At 39.8% G+C, this 18,358-nt stretch overlaps 1 protein-coding gene across 1 annotated transcript in view; it reads left to right on the forward strand.

Moving 5' to 3' along the window:
- The first annotated feature begins 766 nt into the window (after positions 1–766).
- gjb1b (gap junction protein beta 1b) overlaps positions 767–18,358 on the forward strand; it is a 28,217-nt gene continuing 10,625 nt past the window's right edge. The window contains exons 1-4 of the mRNA XM_077235584.1: positions 767–973; positions 1,193–1,427; positions 12,468–13,261; positions 13,359–13,492. Coding sequence (XP_077091699.1) covers positions 1,416–1,427; positions 12,468–13,261; positions 13,359–13,492 — 940 coding nt within the window. The 5' untranslated portion in view covers positions 767–973; positions 1,193–1,415. The remainder of the gene's footprint in view (positions 974–1,192; positions 1,428–12,467; positions 13,262–13,358; positions 13,493–18,358) is intronic.

Here is an 18,358-nt window from a genome sequence, read left to right on the forward strand (position 1 = left end):
TAGCAAAACAGCGAGCAAAGAAGTCAAAACGGTACAGATAGAAGGCTGTTCTATCTATCTAATTAGGACAGAAGATCTTATTGTCCATGCCACAATCCTTTGCCCACATTATACTCTTCCATCCAAAACTATTTCCTCCATCATATGAATATTCCCAGCACTCCTCCAATATTTTCAGAGTAAGATGATTTTTTCACTGATTGTTGAAGATTCACCCAGTATGTCATTGCCAGTTTTTCCCCTTCTAAGATCTAAGGGCATCTCTCCCATCTACAGGGGATGTTTTAACTGCTCCACAACATATTCTTAGTGCTCTGGATTGAATAATATTTATTTTTTTCAGTAAAGACTTGGTTGGCGAGGCCCGAGTCGACCAATGCACCCATAATCAAAGCAAGAACGAATCAATGCTTGATACATACACAGCAATGCTCTACGACTAGCTCCCCAATAGTAACAAGCAACTGCACACATGCAATTTAAGATCTTTTTACACTTTGATTCAATTTTACTAATTATGAATTTTCCATGATCATTTTTCATCAAACCATAAAGCATTTATGGTAAAAGATACCATAAAAAGGTTTAAAAAACAAAAACATTTTAAAAGGAATTTTAAAACGGGTATTTTTCCATTTTTTAATCATACAACTTCAGATTTAAATGTTCATGTGCTAATGTATTATGCTAATTACTGCTTAAATGTACTCAGCCGTGCACGTGGTGAATCAGTCAGTCAGGTTTAAAAAAAGATTATCAGTCAGTCACTCCTCGACTCCAGCTGGCGACCGCTTGCCTATAAATCCGCAGCACTTTAGATTTTTCTTAATTTCCTCAAATTTACCGATTTTTGGCAAATATATCGACTAATCCAGAAAGATGATCATCATCCTCCCGAGAAAGCGCATTTTTTACAACACTAAACGGTGACATCAACAAATAAATTCAAACCAGAAGAAACTTCGCCGAGAAGGTAAATAAAAAAGGTTGATAAACTGATAAATTTACTATGTTGTAAGCATTTGTTAGTTTAACTAACTAACGTTAGTGGTAACGTTAACTTATTAACTGTTAGACAGTAACAACCTGACCTAACGTTAGTTGTTCTACTTCGTTGTAAAATAGGCCTATCTGTATATTAACAGAGTATTTTAACTTTGGCTAAACTATTACTTTTACTTCCCTAAATTAGGATACTCGACCACAATCCATAAAATCATATCGTTCCTTGTTATTTTGAACTGAAGAAATCGCCACTTGATGACCGATTCATGAGCGAGATGATTCTTTCGACTTGAACCTGTTCGCGAATCGCACTGATCCAATCGCTGCTGTTCTTGAGTCAACAACTCACTGATTCAACGATCCGATCAAAATGAGCCAAGGAAAGTGAAGCTTGAACCTGCGTGCAACTGATGGCGCGAAAAGTAAGTGACTAACGTTAATGGATTTTAGTATTGTTTATTGTACAAATTCAGTATTGTAAAAATGAAATCTGCTGTAAAAGGGCAAGCTATTTAAGCCAAATGAAATGGATGCCCTCATTTCATGCCACGTCAGTATGGCGATTGTAGGTAGCACTAAAATAACGCAAATGAAGGCCCATCCATTTTCTCCGCTGTTGGAGCAGTTTCAAATAGTATAAAACTATTGTTTTGGATAGCGTTCATCTTAAACTGTTAACCAAATTTGCCCCATGTGTTGTATTTTTATACTATTTTTCTTATAACTTACTTGCAAAAATTGTTTTCACAATTTTTAAAATACGCGTTTGTTATTGTTTTCGTCCTTGAAATGGTCTACAAAAATGGTCCTTGAAAAAAAAAATGGTCCTTGAAATGGCATAGACAGACATATTTCACCAGTTTGCACATTTAGCTCAAGTCTAGCTCACCATGTTTTTGAAAAATGCAACTTAAATGGGCGTGGATGGCTGTGAGAAGGGAGGCAGTGGGTGTGGCACGGGAGGGGGGAGGGGGAAACTGTCATCGCCAGTGGCCCATGCGATGACCGTGGTAAAATGTTAGGAAATGCTAGAATTTTTTTATAGCTGGCAAAGTTAAAGTCTAATGAAATACACTGACACTTTATTATTGTCCTTTCAAAAGTTACTGAATGCCCTGCTACATATATTATCCTACAGTAATCGTGATTCTATTTAAAACATATTAATGTACATTAATATAATGTATTAGTATAATGTCACTATAAAATATATAGTTGTTTATATACACACTATAAATGTATATTGACCATAATTAAGTTTCCGCTTAACCCTTCGGAGTCTTGGGCTATTTTGGCTGTTTTTGATTACTTTTTATATTTTTTTTTATTTTGCAACATAAATGATGTACCATACCAATGTTTGGTATAATTTTTTTCAGCACATCACCTATATGACTACACAATTAGTTTTTCACTTTGATGTACTGGATCAACATACTGGACCCAAAATCACACAAAAAACACAAAATCCGAATAGAAAAATTATAGCTTTTCTACTACAAAAAACACAAACATGCTCAATGAAGCATTTTAAAAGGTTTAAAATGTAAACACACGTTGTAAATGTCAACATATACAGGTACAATTTAGATATAATCAAGCTATATACAAAAAAATATGATTTACCAAAAAAAATTCAGTTGTAGCCATAGGCTTTTTTCTTTCTTTTTAGCTTAGCCACTTTTAAAAAAATGTTGTGCACACAATTATTCAGAGAGCTATATTTGCATTCCCAGAGTATGAGGGTTCCCAAATAGTGCAAATACAACATTAAAAATGAACAATTGAGATAAAATCAAACTATATACAGCAAAAAGAATCTGTGGCAATAGGCATTTTTTCTTTTCTTTTTTGCTTAGAAACTCTAAAAAACACTTCGTACAATTACACAGATATCTACATTACAGGGCTATAAGTCCGTGAGTAAGAGGGCTTCCTCAATAGTGCAAATATACCATACAAAAGGTAAAATGAACACACAATCAAACTATACATACAACTATTTACAACAAATATCAGGTATTTTTAATTTTTTTTATCTGTGCCACTCCTCAAAACAGTTTATCTAAATCTACTGCTAAACTACTCTCAAAATCTACTCAAACTCTTCCAAAAACTAGCAATAATATCTCTTTCTATATAACGTATATATGTCTCTCTTTGTCTACTCCGTAAATCTCCTGCCTTTCAATTTCGCTTCTTTGCTCAGTTGGCTCCTCCTCCATTCCCTAAAATGTGCAGCCTGAACAGCAGAGTCAGCAGATTCACACAGTTTTCTCTGTTTTGTTTTATGACAAAAACCGACGAAGTTATTAGAATAAATGCAACGCCTGTCGCATCCCATCTTGCGTTCTTTTACGAACACGTCAATATTTTTTTATATAAGTTTTAAATGATCATATCTCCGTTTTTACTTGGTCAATCAACACAAAACAAAAGGTAAAATAGAATTTCAAGCCAGCACTTTCGACAGAAGTGGACGGCAGCGCTCAACGTGACTTTGTTTTCGACGTCTTAAACTGGTCATGTAACTTGATCACGCCGGCGTGATCGGCGACCCCGAAGAGTTAAAAAAAAAACCGCTCCGTGCATAGCCTAGATATACGCCCCCTGAACCCCAATAATAAAGATGGACAGTGACAGAAATTTGCAGTGGCAGCAGTACGCAGGGCTCTGTGGAGGTGGAGGACTTCTCTCCGCCTGAATCCCCGGGGCTAAATAGTGACATAATAGATGTAGGGATGCAACGATTACAGATTTTGTAAGTACGATTATTGTCTGAGAAATAATCACGATTTAACGATGATCACGATTATTATTCATCAGTTAATTTCACAACACTATATGTATAATATCACATGAACACTCAACACTAGATTTTAATGTGTTGTTTATTGCTGCCACAACATTATAAAATGACAAACAATAATCTCTTTCTTTGGAATTAAAGAGAAGTGTTTTGTAAACATCCCCAGTATTTTCCTTTTAAAAATAACAAATTAAGTCAAAGGCTGCAGGGCTCTTTGATTGAAATAGATTACAAAATTGTTAAACGTTTAGTTTGTTCTAAATTTAATTTCCACAGTAGGTAGAAAACCTGAAAACAATATATTGTTGTTATTTGCTTAAAAACATAAATAATACTATAAAGGGATAATAAATCACAATGAAAATAAGAATAAACAAAGTCTTTGGATCTATTTAATTAAATGTAAGCTAAATATTAACCATGTATTTCTTTTAAAAGAAAACAAATGTAAAAAATGAACACCACTTTTCCTAAAGTAAAACACAGTCTTCTTTTCAATGAATGATATATGCATTCTTTAACTACTTGCATACATCATTCTTTATTCTTTCAAGCAGACATATTTAGTTGTATGAATATAATTAATGCTTATTATTAACAAACAGTGAATGATTTTCTCTTTTTCTTTTGTTGCTTGATCAATATAAGGACACAGACCGCATTAGGTTTATTATCCACTATCACTTTAAAATCCCTGTAAAGGCAAAATGAAGTATGTGTTCTGAGTTTGTCATATCACAGAAAATTATTAGATAGTTATTAGACACCCAGCCATCAAATTTGAATGATAAAAAAGCCGGCAAGTACATAAAATAAGCTATCAAAATCCTGAAAAAATGAGCAGTAGTCTACTGCTCTCAAACGCTGGGGGCGTGTCCGCTGGCTGTGCTGAAACCACGCCCACTCGCGGGACAGCTGCCGTTGCCACACTCAACTGTCACCCGCTACAGCCGGAATGGATGCTCCTAGCAGCTTATTAGATTAATTATAACATAAGCGCACAAGGCAACTTGCACTCATTGGTGGGCACGCACTGCCGATGATGGCACCAGTTGTCGGCGCGACGGGAGGGTGAAGGCCGAGGCGGGAGATAGTCGTTCGGCCCCATTCACCAGTAACAGCGGATTATCAGTGAATCCCAGTTGTCTCAGATGAAAGTTTATAAAACTATCACGTGTAAAATGATCACTACAGAGACGGGTTTTGGTGGTGATCCTCAGCTCTTCATCAAGGTGGCTCTTCACAAAATTAATCCACCTCTTCTTGATGTGATAGTTTTTAGGAAATTTAAATAAGGACACTGATCTGTTTTGTACGTGATCGCATCCAGGTAGTACGCATTTCCGTGACGAAGACATAGCTAACTAGCAAACTGTAAGCTGTAGTAACTAATAATACTGACAGTAACTCGCGATTGAGTGGCAAACTGATCCCAATGTGCTCTATTTATATTGTTAGGGGAGCGGCCAGCCTCAGGGACTCCAGTGCGTCATCATGTAGGGGCGTGTCCAGGAGCTCAGGGGCTCCAGTGCGTCATCATGTAGGGGCGTGTCCAGGAGCTCAGGGACTCCAGTGCGTCATCATGTAGGGGCGTGTCCAGGAGCTCAGGGGCTCCAGTGCGTCATCATGTAGGGGTATGTCCAGGAGCTCAGGGGCTCCAGTGCGTCATCATGTAGGGGCGTGTCCAGGAGCTCAGGGGCTCCAGTGCGTCATCATGTAGGGGCGTGTCCAGGAGCTCAGGGGCTCCAGTGCGTCATCATGTAGGGGCATGTCCAGGAGCTCAGGGGCTCCAGTGCGTCGTCATGTAGGGGTATGTCCAGGAGCTCAGGGGCTCCAGTGCGTCATCATGTAGGGGCGTGTCCAGGAGCTCAGGGGCTCCAGTGCGTCATCATGTAGGGGCGTGTCCAGGAGCTCAGGGGCTCCAGTGCGTCATCATGTAGGGGCATGTCCAGGAGCTCAGGGGCTCCAGTGCGTCATCATGTAGGGGTATGTCCAGGAGCTCAGGGGCTCCAGTGCGTCATCATGTAGGGGCATGTCCAGGAGCTCAGGGGCTCCAGTGCGTCATCATGTAGGGGTATGTCCAGGAGCTCAGGGGCTCCAGTGCGTCATCATGTAGGGGCATGTCCAGGAGCTCAGGCACTCCAGTGCGTCATCATGTAGGGGCATGTCCAGGAGCTCAGGGGCTCCAGTGCGTCATCAGGTAGGGGCGTGTCCAGGAGCTCAGGGGCTCCAGTGCGTCATCATGTAGGGGCATGTCCAGGAGCTCAGGGGCTCCAGTGCGTCATCATGTAGGGGCATGTCCAGGAGCTCAGGGGCTCCAGTGCGTCATCATGTAGGGGCATGTCCAGGAGCTCAGGGGCTCCAGTGCGTCATCATGTAGGGGCATGTCCAGGAGCTCAGGGGCTCCAGTGCGTCATCATGTAGGGGCATGTCCAGGAGCTCAGGGGCTCCAGTGCGTCATCATGTAGGGGTATGTCCAGGAGCTCAGGGGCTCCAGTGCGTCATCATGTAGGGGCATGTCCAGGAGCTCAGGGGCTCCAGTGCGTCATCATGTAGGGGCATGTCCAGGAGCTCAGGGGCTCCAGTGCGTCATCATGTAGGGGCATGTCCAGGAGCTCAGGGGCTCCAGTGCGTCATCATGTAGGGGCATGTCCAGGAGCTCAGGGGCTCCAGTGCGTCATCATGTAGGGGTATGTCCAGGAGCTCAGGGGCTCCAGTGCGTCATCATGTAGGGGCATGTCCAGGAGCTCAGGGGCTCCAGTGCGTCATCATGTAGGGGCATGTCCAGGAGCTCAGGGGCTCCAGTGCGTCATCATGTAGGGGTATGTCCAGGAGCTCAGGGGCTCCAGTGCGTCATCATGTAGGGGCGTGTCCAGGAGCTCAGGGGCTCCAGTGCGTCATCATGTAGGGGTATGTCCAGGAGCTCAGGGGTTCCAGTGCGTCATCATGTAGGGGCATGTCCAGGAGCTCAGGGGCTCCAGTGCGTCATCATGTAGGGGCATGTCCAGGAGCTCAGGGGCTCCAGTTCGTCATCAGGTAGGGGCGTGTCCAGGAGCTCAGGCACTCCAGTGCGTCATCGAGTACCCTTTTAGCCCCGCCCAAAAAATCCGTAAAATATCAATGGTGAAAAACTGTTTAACGGTCTAACTCCACAATTCAGTACTTCAGTTCACAGTCTTTGTAATGTGTTTTAGCAATACATTTCTAACATTTATTATGTGTTTAGAATTTTTTTTTTTTATTGCCTTTACAGGGACATCGGTTCATGTCCAAAGACACGCGGATCCAATTCCACTGATCCACATCCGATACACACAACTGTTTAAGACATAACCGACATAGGCCTAGTTTAAATGAATACTCTCCAAAACGGACATTTAGACATAATGTTGTGTGTATTTGTCTATTCAGACACGAAAGAGAGCTCAATTCAGTACTCGCGCTGAGTACTGGTATAGGAGTATAGGTGGCTGCACGCTTCGGGTCGGGTGTGTGCGCACAGAAAACCGTACCGAATAGAGCTCTTTTTTGCATCGTCACTCTTATTCAGATCTATATGTCTGCTCTATTCATTCTCCCAGACATTTAAATTTTTTTACGTTTTATGGGACCGCTGGGTAAATCAGCACCTTAGAGTACAAATGTGCACATCTACCACAAACGCAGGATATCAGTTCTGACTGGATCGCTTCCCAAATCATCACTATCTAACATTTTCGTCTAGTTTTTACTCATTGACGAAAACCTATTGACATTTTCTTAATAGTTTTTGTCATTCAAAACTAGGTTGTATTAGTTTTATTATTTAGTTAGTTGCAAAATTTCCGTGCGGAACACTCGGTGTACCATAGTCTTTACGATTAATTAACCGTGGCGTTTTAAAGCGCGGTTAATTGTGAAACCCGGTAATCGCTGCATCCCTAAATAGATGGCATTGCAAGTTACATTTTAAACGCACACATGCCTCTGAAAGGATAGAAAAGTCCTCGGGACTTGGTACCGCGTTACTCACAAGACGTAGCCTGACTTGCATTTGTCGTCAACAAGGCTGAAGTCCACCATTCTCCAGTTCTCAAAGCAAAAAATGTTTGCTGCACACTAGGGGTGGGAATCTCGAGGCACCTCACGATTCGATTCGATTACGATTCAGAGGCCTTCGATTCTAAAGCGATTATCGATTATCTCTCTCTCTCTGTGCGTGTGTGCGTGTGTGCGTGTGTGCGTGTGTGCGTGTGTGCGTGTGTGCGTGTGTGCGTGTGTGCGTGCGTGTGTGTGTGTGTGTGTGTGTGTGTGTGTGTGTGTGTGTGTGTGTGTGTGTGTGTGTGTGTGTGTGTGTGTGTGTGTGTGTGTGTGTGTGTGTGTGTGTGTGTGTGTGTGTGTGTGTAAATACTTGGCTTTAAAAGTACAAAGTAATGACCCATAAAGAATTAACATACAATATATTTTATTAAAATTGCAAAGAACCAACAGGAAAATAAATGTGTGCTTGAACTAGCAGCATGAGCATACTTGTAGTAAATTAATAATATAACAACAACAAGAGGTGTTCTGACGATTCATGCTACCCATTGAGATGTGCTACTTACTGGTGCATGTGCAGACTCATTTTTCTTCTGCTTACCACGCCCATAAATCTATGCATCCTTGCTGTGGAGACTTGTAGGAAACTTTGACAGGTCAAAGATGAATATTTGATGATAATTTTTACTTTTCACACCCGATTTAAAAATAAAAACAGTACATATACTGTACTCTTAACTTCGAATTTTATTATAATTTTATTTCATATAATAATATCATTTTTACTTGTTATATCAAATGTCATAATTGCTAGTTCATTTAAAATATCAAAATATGCTCCCCATACACTTACCCTGATTAAAATGAAATAACGATGTCATAATATTGTGAGATTTACACCATTATGGAAACTATAGAGAATGAATCAACATTATCTATGATCGATTCGCGTTTGGGTAGCATTTTTCGACAAGGCAGCAGAAATCGTCTGAACACCGGTACAGCCCAGAGCCATAGAGAGAAACGGCTCTGGTACAGCCGAGTGTTTTTCCTCCTCTGGGTGGAAACGTGTCATATGGCTTCTCATATTTGTCGTGTTGCCGAAATATTTTAGTTTTATTCTACAAAGCTTACAACTAGTGTGGCTCTTGTCCAGCTCCTTTCCCCCTTCAACTTCATAGAAGCCAAAATATTTCCACACGTCAGCTTTTAACGAGGAGAGTGTTTGGATTTCGCGCTCAGTCATCGCGTCTCTGTTATGTGCACACGCCACAGACAGACGGTCTTGGCACTGCACTTCCGCGCTGCAGAGTTCCGTCAATATTGCGTAAATAGGGCTGGGTATCGTAACAAAATTTTCGATACCGATACCTTGACTTCGATACCGGTTCCTGAACGATACTTTTTCCGATACCAATTTTATCAATATAACATTACCTAAAAAAAAAACTTTTATTTTTTCAGTTTGACTTTTTTACACTCATATTTTGAGTCTGTAAAAAAGCACCAATGCTAAAGTTTTCTGTTTCCTAATCATTTAACAACATGTATTCTTTACTTCAATGAGCTCATTGTTTCTGCCTTAACTTAATGCATTGTTTAACAATGAAACTGAATGAAAATTAATTGAAATGCATTACACACAGTCACCCCTGATAACAGATCACTCTAAATTGTAATTTAGACACATGCATTTTATGTAAAGCTCCTTAGAAACAATATGTTTTGTGAAAAATGATATACAAATAAATGTGAATTGAATTAAATATAGGCTACTGGGGTGCAGGATATATGCCTAACGCTCAGCACACATGAAGCTTGCGCAAAGCACTGGCAAAATTAGCCTAATGATTATGGATGTGTCGGGAAACGATAGCAAGAAAATATTTTTATTGTTTATTAATGAACAAGTGTTTACTAAACGTGTTGGCTGCAAAGATGATTATTGCGAATTTGCGATGCTGACTCGTCATCCCTGCAGTAGTGAACGCGCGCACCCACGCCTATATGGATTAGGTAATCAAACTATTTATTTATAATTGTTTCGTTTAAAAGTAGACATTTTGAACATGTATAGAACTATTTCTCATGTCTGTGAGGCAAGTATCCTATACGCTGAGTTTTGGTTTATATCTGACGCGCTCCAGTTCTTGTAGTCGAAGGCTGATATACGTTCTACTCTCGATTGTATTCTGTGCAATTTTAAGTGTAGATTTACCGTGTTACCGGTCTTGGCAGCAATTATCTTGTCGAAAATATTGCATCGTGTGCTTATGGCATCGAGTCGGGTACATAGCCTAGGTACACTTTTGATCATTTCCACATATTTTCTATCTATCTGGGTTGGACGCTTACACACACACTACAGCCTCACGTGCGACGAGGCACGTCTCTGGGCAGCCGCGTAAACTAGTGTTTTTCCGCCACAGCCAATCATGCTGCATGTTTATTGTTTCACTGACGTTGACGAGATTAACCACTTAGGTACCGAAACTTGGTACCGAAAAACAAGACATGTTTCGATACTCGGTAGTATCAAGGCAATTCGGTCGGTACCTAAAAAGTACCGAACTCGGTACCCAGCCCTAGTAATTATAAATAGGCTACATATCTAAAAAGAAAAAAAAAATTTTTTTTTTTTTGAAAATCGATTTTTGACATTTGTGAATCGATTCAGAATCGTCCGCATCGCGATGCATCTAAGAATCGATTTTTTCCCCCACCCCTACTGCGCACACATAATTTAAATTATATAGTGTCCGTGGTTGATGGCCAACCAACCGCCCGGAGCCGGAGTCTAGCCCTGGTAGCATCGCGGGGAAACGTATTCAACGCACTTAAACTTTTGCACCACAAAAACAAACACTTGCATCCCATGATTGGCTCTCTCATCTACTACGCGCTTGACATGTCTGTCATTGGAAAGATCCATGTGGTGTCATGAATAATTAAGAATTAATAATAGAGTTAATAATTAATAATTATGAGACACCGATGAGTCCTCAAAGCACTTACAGGCTGTGACGTGGACACGATGAAGATTTTAAACCTGGAAGACGAAAATGACTTAAACTAAAATGTAACCATTTTCACTCTACTATTAAATCTAACAGATGCTTACATTGTCTTCAATGGTGTTCAACACACATACCTCTGTTAAAATCTCAGAAAATTAAGTTTAGGGTTTTCATGACCCTTTAAATTTGCTTTAGGTTGTTTTGATAGTGTACAAGTATTATATTCAAAAGTTTGTGCTGCCTAGAATAAATGTTTAATAGATCAGTACTTTTTAAATAATGCTTAATTGAAACAAGTACTTTTAATATTTTAATATGGCATCTATACTTTTACTCAAGTATTTGATTTACTTCGTCCACCACTGAAACTAAGGCTATGTTTACACGGAAACGATCTGAAGAGAAAACGCGAAGGTTGCGTTATCACTTTTTATTCTGCCTTTAGACGAGCGTTATGGGCGGGAAATCCGCGTGCATATGGTGACGCAAAAGTGTTTGAAATTTGATGTAGTATGCTCTCCAGGCAGCTAGGTGGCTATTTGAAGCACTGCCACACAACAACACCAATGTCTGAGAATATTTTGTACAACTGCTGAAAAGACTCTTGTACGTTTATCAGAGCTGCTAGGGCAACTTGAAGGTCCGACGTTTGGAAATAATCCGACATGTTGGTTGTTATTTTCCTGTACTAGCGCATGCCTGTGACGTAAACACGTACGCGACGAGAGCCACCGTGAGCAGATTTGCGTTTTTACCCTTTAGACGGGAACGCGACGGTGGAGCGCTTTTAAGATTTCCACTCCGGAGGGTGGTTTCACTTTTTGGGTTTTTTAAGCCCCCAAAACGGCGTCGCCGTGTTAACGAAAGGCACATCTGATAAAATATTTGTACGCTTTCACCCAGAATCGTTCTTGTGTAAACAGGGCCTAACTCTTTATAGTCAATCATGTCCAGTTGTCCCAGTTATTACCTGCTAACCAGGTGATATTGCAATTTTCGCTGAGCAGTACACTTATTTCTGATATTTTATTGTTATGTTAATATTTTAGTCTATGCCAGTGTCAGAAATGCATCTTTTATTCAGGAGCAATATTTAGTTCATGGAACTTTTTTTTTTTCTTTTACATGAAGAATTTTTATAGGACCATAGTTTTCCTAAACACATTTGTCAAATAAGGCACAAGATTTTGTCTGTCCATCCCAAATTCAACATGTTATTAAAACAAGGCAAAGGCAATTGAAAATTACTGCTTCACAACATCATCCTTTGGTATAAAAAAAAACCCTGATAAAGACATAATCTAATTTGAAAGTTACAGGTAAGATAAAGCAGATTTTGACTTCATATCTCCACAATCAGCCACACCTGCCTTTTAAGGGAGTGAATACTGATACTTTTTTCTCTCGCTCTACATTTAAATATCTTTTTTATCCACACTTTGTGAGATTTTGACCCTGGTCCATGTTATAAAATGTTTTTAACTGATTAAATAATTGTTCAAATGATAGAAGCAGCATTGAACTTAAAAATATAAAGATCTTCTGATTTAATATGAAATCAGTAAAAAATACCTGCAACTGTTATGACATATGTTGGATATTTTGTTCAAGAACAGCCTGAAGGTTTTGCAGTTCAGAAGATCAACATGCATCAGAGAATACCTGTGAAAGGCCATCATAATCAGATCTTCAACCCAAATGAGATGTATCCTAATCCAAAAAGCACAATTCGGCAAAATACTGGCAGTGACGAAATTCGCCGTCATAAGTTGTCATCCTCTCAGCTCATTCACTTTCTGAGGAGTCAAAACCCAAAACAAGCGTCTGAACTGGCTTCATCGGCTGATGAAGTCGATTATATGACAAACATAACTGAGGCATCAAGGCTGGTGCAGCAACAAAACATTAATGCAATGGCGTCTACGGATCAGAGAGTCGTGGCATTGACCAGTGCCGAGAAGGATGTGGAGAATAAAGTAATTTCTCAGGGGATAATTTCTGAACCCATATTTGCTGATAAAAACATCAGTGTTGATTGTGTGGCCTATCGCTGGATGATTACCACAAATAGTGAATTGTGGGACACTGGGAATATTTTTTCAGACACAAATCACTCTACGGCAGAGCCATTCCCAAATGAAATGGTCGATTTTCGTTTCCAAGATGACTGGAAAGTTGCTAATCTCTCCAGCCAAAGGTCCTGTCCCGCAGAAGAAGAGTCGTGCCCTAAAGGCTCCAACACACTGACTGATGAACCTGAAGATGAGGATGGTGTACATGTCCAAATCCCAGAGTTTCAGAGTCGCAAATTTGAGGAGATCCCAGTTATCGTCACTCGCGTTGTTCACCCAAACAAGTTCTTCATCCAACACAAGAACACAAACCTTTGTGAACTGTCTGAAATCATGCTGTAAGTAGTTTAATATGGCATATCTTTGTTTTGTTTTTACTACTGTTTGTACAGTTCAGGTACTAGTGTCTCTCTTTTTCTGTTTTCTTTGATTAAGCAGTAGGGATAGCAGTAAATCTTTTGCAGAGATGAATAGGATCCCAGATATTGGGGCTTATGTCATGGCATGGTTTCACAAGCAGGAGGTCTGGTGCCGTGGCCAGGTCATAAAAATATGTCAGTTGAGTAGAGGTAAGACGAAGCTGTTTTAAATATGCAATTTTCCCAAAAATTTACATTTTCATTATCCTGTTCATTATTAATTTCATCTGTGAAATGCATTGTTTTTTTTTAAAAAACATACTTTTTTTTCTGTTAATAAATGTTAACTGAATAATTTTTAACTTCATAGGGCTGAACGATTATGGAAAATAATCTAATTGCGATTTTTTTTTAACCAATATTGCGATTACGATTTAATATCCGATTACTTTAAGTTCTTTACCTTCTGTATTAGTCGACAAAGACAAGCAATAAATCATTGTACAGTAGGGATGGGAATATTTAGGCAGCTCATGATCCGATCTAATTTTTTTCTTATTAATTAATCTTAATAACACTTAAAATATGTATTCAATTACATGTGTAAATACATACTTTAAAAAAAATATATATATATATATATATATATATATATAACACATTTAATTAAACCAATTACATGTTAAGAATTTTAAATTTGGCTATAAACTAATATAGCTTCAACATAAAAGCTAGTAAATAAAGAGGAACAAAAAAAAAACATTACAAGCAATAAACAAAGAGTGCTTTCAGTATTTAAAAGTAGGCTGTCTGAACGTTTTCCATTCAAGAGCTGGAGTGATTTTCCCCCTATACGATAAGCTGCATTCACATTAATGCACATATCTCTTTTGAAATTGTAAATGTGGTTTGTCTTGTTGGGTTAAGATATAACTGACCGTGTTTACATTAATTTCGCTTCAAAAGCATTTTGAGATGTAAGTACATTTAACCAATGAGTCGCTCACAGCCGCATGCACGAGCGCTCTTCACAAAGCGCGCCTGAGTATTTTAAAATGAAAGCAGCTTTCTCAGTGATTTTCATATTTTTAATATATTAGCCAACTGCATTCGACAAAGACATAATGCCTTTGTGGAGCATTTGTAAGGAAAATTCCGGCGGCCAATACCGCGCACTGCAAGAGTAACATCAAAGCGGCAAAACCTGTGCAATGAAGCCCCAGACTGTCCTTGTAATTCGCTTAAACCCCGAACTTTATGAAAGCTTATTTTTCGGAAGGTTCGAGCGGTGTCGTGTGTTTGTGTGTGTGTGTGTGTGTGTGAAAGAGAGAGAGAAATTAAAAGCAAGCAGAATACGGTTGCTTCTAAAGGATGCGCAGCGTCATCAAGCATCTGTGTTTAAAAACTAAGCTCAGACTCGATTCTGAAATTTTCTGAATCGATCCAGAATTGTTGGAGAGAGAATAAATAACACTATCACATACATAAAAAATAAACTGTTCTTTCCTGTATGCCAGACCTATGCGTAGCTTGCCAAGTTGATGCTTGATCTGCAGACTGCTTTTCTCTCGCGTGTCACGTGACCAGTGTAATCGCAGCTTTTGCGGTTACAAAATCGCATTTCATCATATCGCGATATTATCGCAAATGCAATTAATCGTTCAGCCCTAAATTTTAGCATTAATTCTGTAAAAAAAAAAATATCATTGATGAAATAGACTGCATTTACATAAGCGCCAATAATGTGATTTATTTACAATAATCAGAGTAACTAACTTAAAGTTATGTTTACCGCCATTCTTCACAAACCTTAACGCACAACACAAATGAACTCGTGTATGTGTGTTACTGGCCACAGTTTTAGGGGCCGTTTACACGACACCGTTTTCATCTAAACTTTTTATGCATTTTTATATATGCTCATATATAAACGTAAAATACATTTTATTTTATTCATAATGCTTTGGATGCCTGAAAACGTAAATTTTGAAAACGGTTTCAAAGTGCAAGTTTTTGAAAAGAATACAGTTATTGACTCTGTGCAAACTACAAAAATGTGAATCCATTAAAAACCATGACGTCATACACATGCGTATTACATGCTCCGATGTGCATCTGCCGCGAGTCGCGAAAGACTGCACACATACGTTTTTTTTTTACAAAAGCTGCGTTTTCACCCTAGGAACTTTCCCTAGGAATTTTGGGGTGGTAGTTTGTGTGTTTACACCGCAGGGACCAGGGTCTAAATGAAGTTCCGGGTAAATATTTCCCCCTCCGAAAGTCCCTGCTCGTGAGGTAATACTTTTTTTTCCCCAAGGTTCAGGAATTTTCAGGGGTGGGACTTGTGTGCTGAACATGCTGATTGATCGAGTTCATGCTGCATTTTGATTGGTTGACTCCACGCAGGTCCGTGCAGTAAGAGTTGTCTGTCTGCAACTATGGAATTTAATAAAAAATAAGACCGCTGGACCGACGACTAGCAGTCGCGCGCAGTTCTACGTTACCAGACAAATTTGCATAATCTTCCCGGTACTTAAGACCGCGGTGCAGAAATGCAGAAAGCTACCGATCTGGTGCAAAAAAAAAAGTTCCTGGGACAAATTGTTCCGGGTCATTTCGGTGGAAACGCGGCTATAGTGACATCGCCAACTACTGGCCTGGCATGAATAATACAGCGTTTTTTTTCCCCCTCTATTGTCGCGTACGCATTTACGTTACAGGCATGCGCCAGTACAGGAAAATAACAACCAACATGTTGGATTATTAATAATTCAGCGTTTTTATTCGTTTTCACGGATCCCTGTGAATGGGGATTGTTTTTACAACGTTGTCATCTGTATAAAGAATTTTTTAATTTTTTGGTACATTGTTGCCGTGTAAATGTTCCCTTAAGGCCTGTGTATACTTAATTTTCCGTGTTACACTCCGTGTCACGCGGAGTTGAGCATACAAGCCTTTCAAATTAAACTGCTTTGGGCGTGAGCGCAGAAAGACAAGTGCACATGCGCCGAACGATCTAGTGAATTTTGTTTTTAAAGCACTCAAGAAAGGCGCTATATAAAATAAACATTATTATCAAGTCACTTGCACATGCGCTGTTGTACGTGCAATTCATTACTTCAAAATTACATTATACCGATGGTGTGCAGACGTGTACTGCTGAAGTATATTTTGGACTTTAATCTACTTGTCAAACGCAAAACACATTTCTATGGACATCTTTGGTTTATTTTGGTGATGCATCTAAAATGTATTTTTCAATGTTTTCGGCCATTAATAACGCTCACGGGTGAAACCGTAAAAATATTTTATCAGATGTGCCTTTCGTTAACACGGCGACGGCGTTTTGGGGGCTTAAAAACCCAAAAAAGTGAAACCACCCTCCGGAGTGGAAATCTTAAAAGCGCTCCACCGTCGCGTTCCCGTCTAAAGGGTAAAAACGCAAATCTGCTCACGGTGGCTCTCGTCGCGTACGTGTTTACGTCACAGGCATGCGCTAGTACAGGAAAATATCAACCAACTTATCGGATTATTTCCATACGTCGAACTTTCAAGTTGCCCTAGCAGCTCTGATAAACGTACAAGAGTCTTTTTGCTGTTCGCTTCGCCGTGTTTTGATTTTGCGCTACTAGGGAGAGAAGTAAAAGGAAGGTTGTCCGCAGGCGCGCGGACACTGGCGTTGTTGGGTGGCAGTGCTTCACATTGCCCCCTAGCCACCTGGAGTGCATACTACATCGAATTTCACACACTTTTGCGTCACCACATGCACGCAGATTCCCCCCCCATTGTCTAAACGCAGAATAAAAAGTGATAATGCAACACCACTTTTGCGTTTTCTCTTCAGATCGTTTCAGTGTAAACATAGCCTTAGTTAGTAAAACCTATTCAAATGTATTTAAAATGCATTTATTTGCTACTAAGTATACTACAATCCATTAACATTTACTGACACATCACTTGAGACTTACTGATATAAATATTTTAATTCACTTTATTTGGAGTACTACTTTATTGCACAAAGCACATTTCTTAATATTAAGCCTAAAATGTGTTTTAATATCACTATTAGTAAGGATAGTATGATCACTGTATAATATCAGTCTTTAAATGCAATATATTTAAAGGGCATATTGCAGGTTAGAGGACCCAACGTCAATGTATAGAAAAATAATGTAGGAATTAGATTTTCTTTAAAATATACTTATAAATACACTACATTGGCTTCTGGAGTCGTTTTTGTGAGAAACTTTTACTTCCACATCTGAAAATGGGTGTGATGGGCATGACGTAACGGGCAGGAGAGCGGTCGATTCAAACAACAGGAAAACAATGGCTTGCAATGACATTTTGGACGCTGGGGAAATTGTTCATACTTACTCGTATGACGGACCACAGCCATACAATTATGAGCCTGCTATGCTGCCGAGAGAGCAAGGACAGGCCAGGATTAATGTTCGACAGAACAACGGTCAGAGGAGACACACTGAGGTGTGTGGAGAACAGGGCAGGTGTCTTGGTGAGAGACCAGTGTTAGCTTATAGATATATACACGTTCGCTAAAGATATACACTGTGCTCACAATATTGTACAGATTATTACCATTGTATATTAGTTAATAGCAAAGCTATTATTGGTCATCTAGGAGTTCGAACTTACCAATAACAGAAACTAATAAGCTTTGATCAGGCGTAGTCATGCTCATTAATATCCGTCCATACTGATGTTATTTGATATAACTGAGCGGACAGAGACAAAGAGATATTTTTATTCCTGATACACGTTTTTGTTCCATAGGTGCTTGTGTGGGAAATGCGAGGCAATGTTCACAGCTGAGGAAAGTCAGTGCTGCAGGGAGGATGCATACTGGGCCTTAGTGGAAAATGTCACCCCAGACTTGATGTACAGTGCCTACTCCATCATATCGCCGGGATGATAATCCTCCGATCTGAAGTGAACGCTGACCGTGTTTTTCTACGGCGATGCGGAAGAGAAATCCCGTCTCTTCACCTGCACAAACCGCACCCAGGCACGAAAGATAGCACCGTCCTTTTTTTTTGTAAGGAAACCTCTGGACTC

The sequence above is a fragment of the Siphateles boraxobius genome, unplaced genomic scaffold, assembly GCF_051911475.1.
Source record: "Siphateles boraxobius isolate OS27281-9 unplaced genomic scaffold, OSU_SipBor_1 2, whole genome shotgun sequence".
In the NCBI taxonomy this organism is placed as follows: domain Eukaryota; kingdom Metazoa; phylum Chordata; class Actinopteri; order Cypriniformes; family Leuciscidae; genus Siphateles; species Siphateles boraxobius.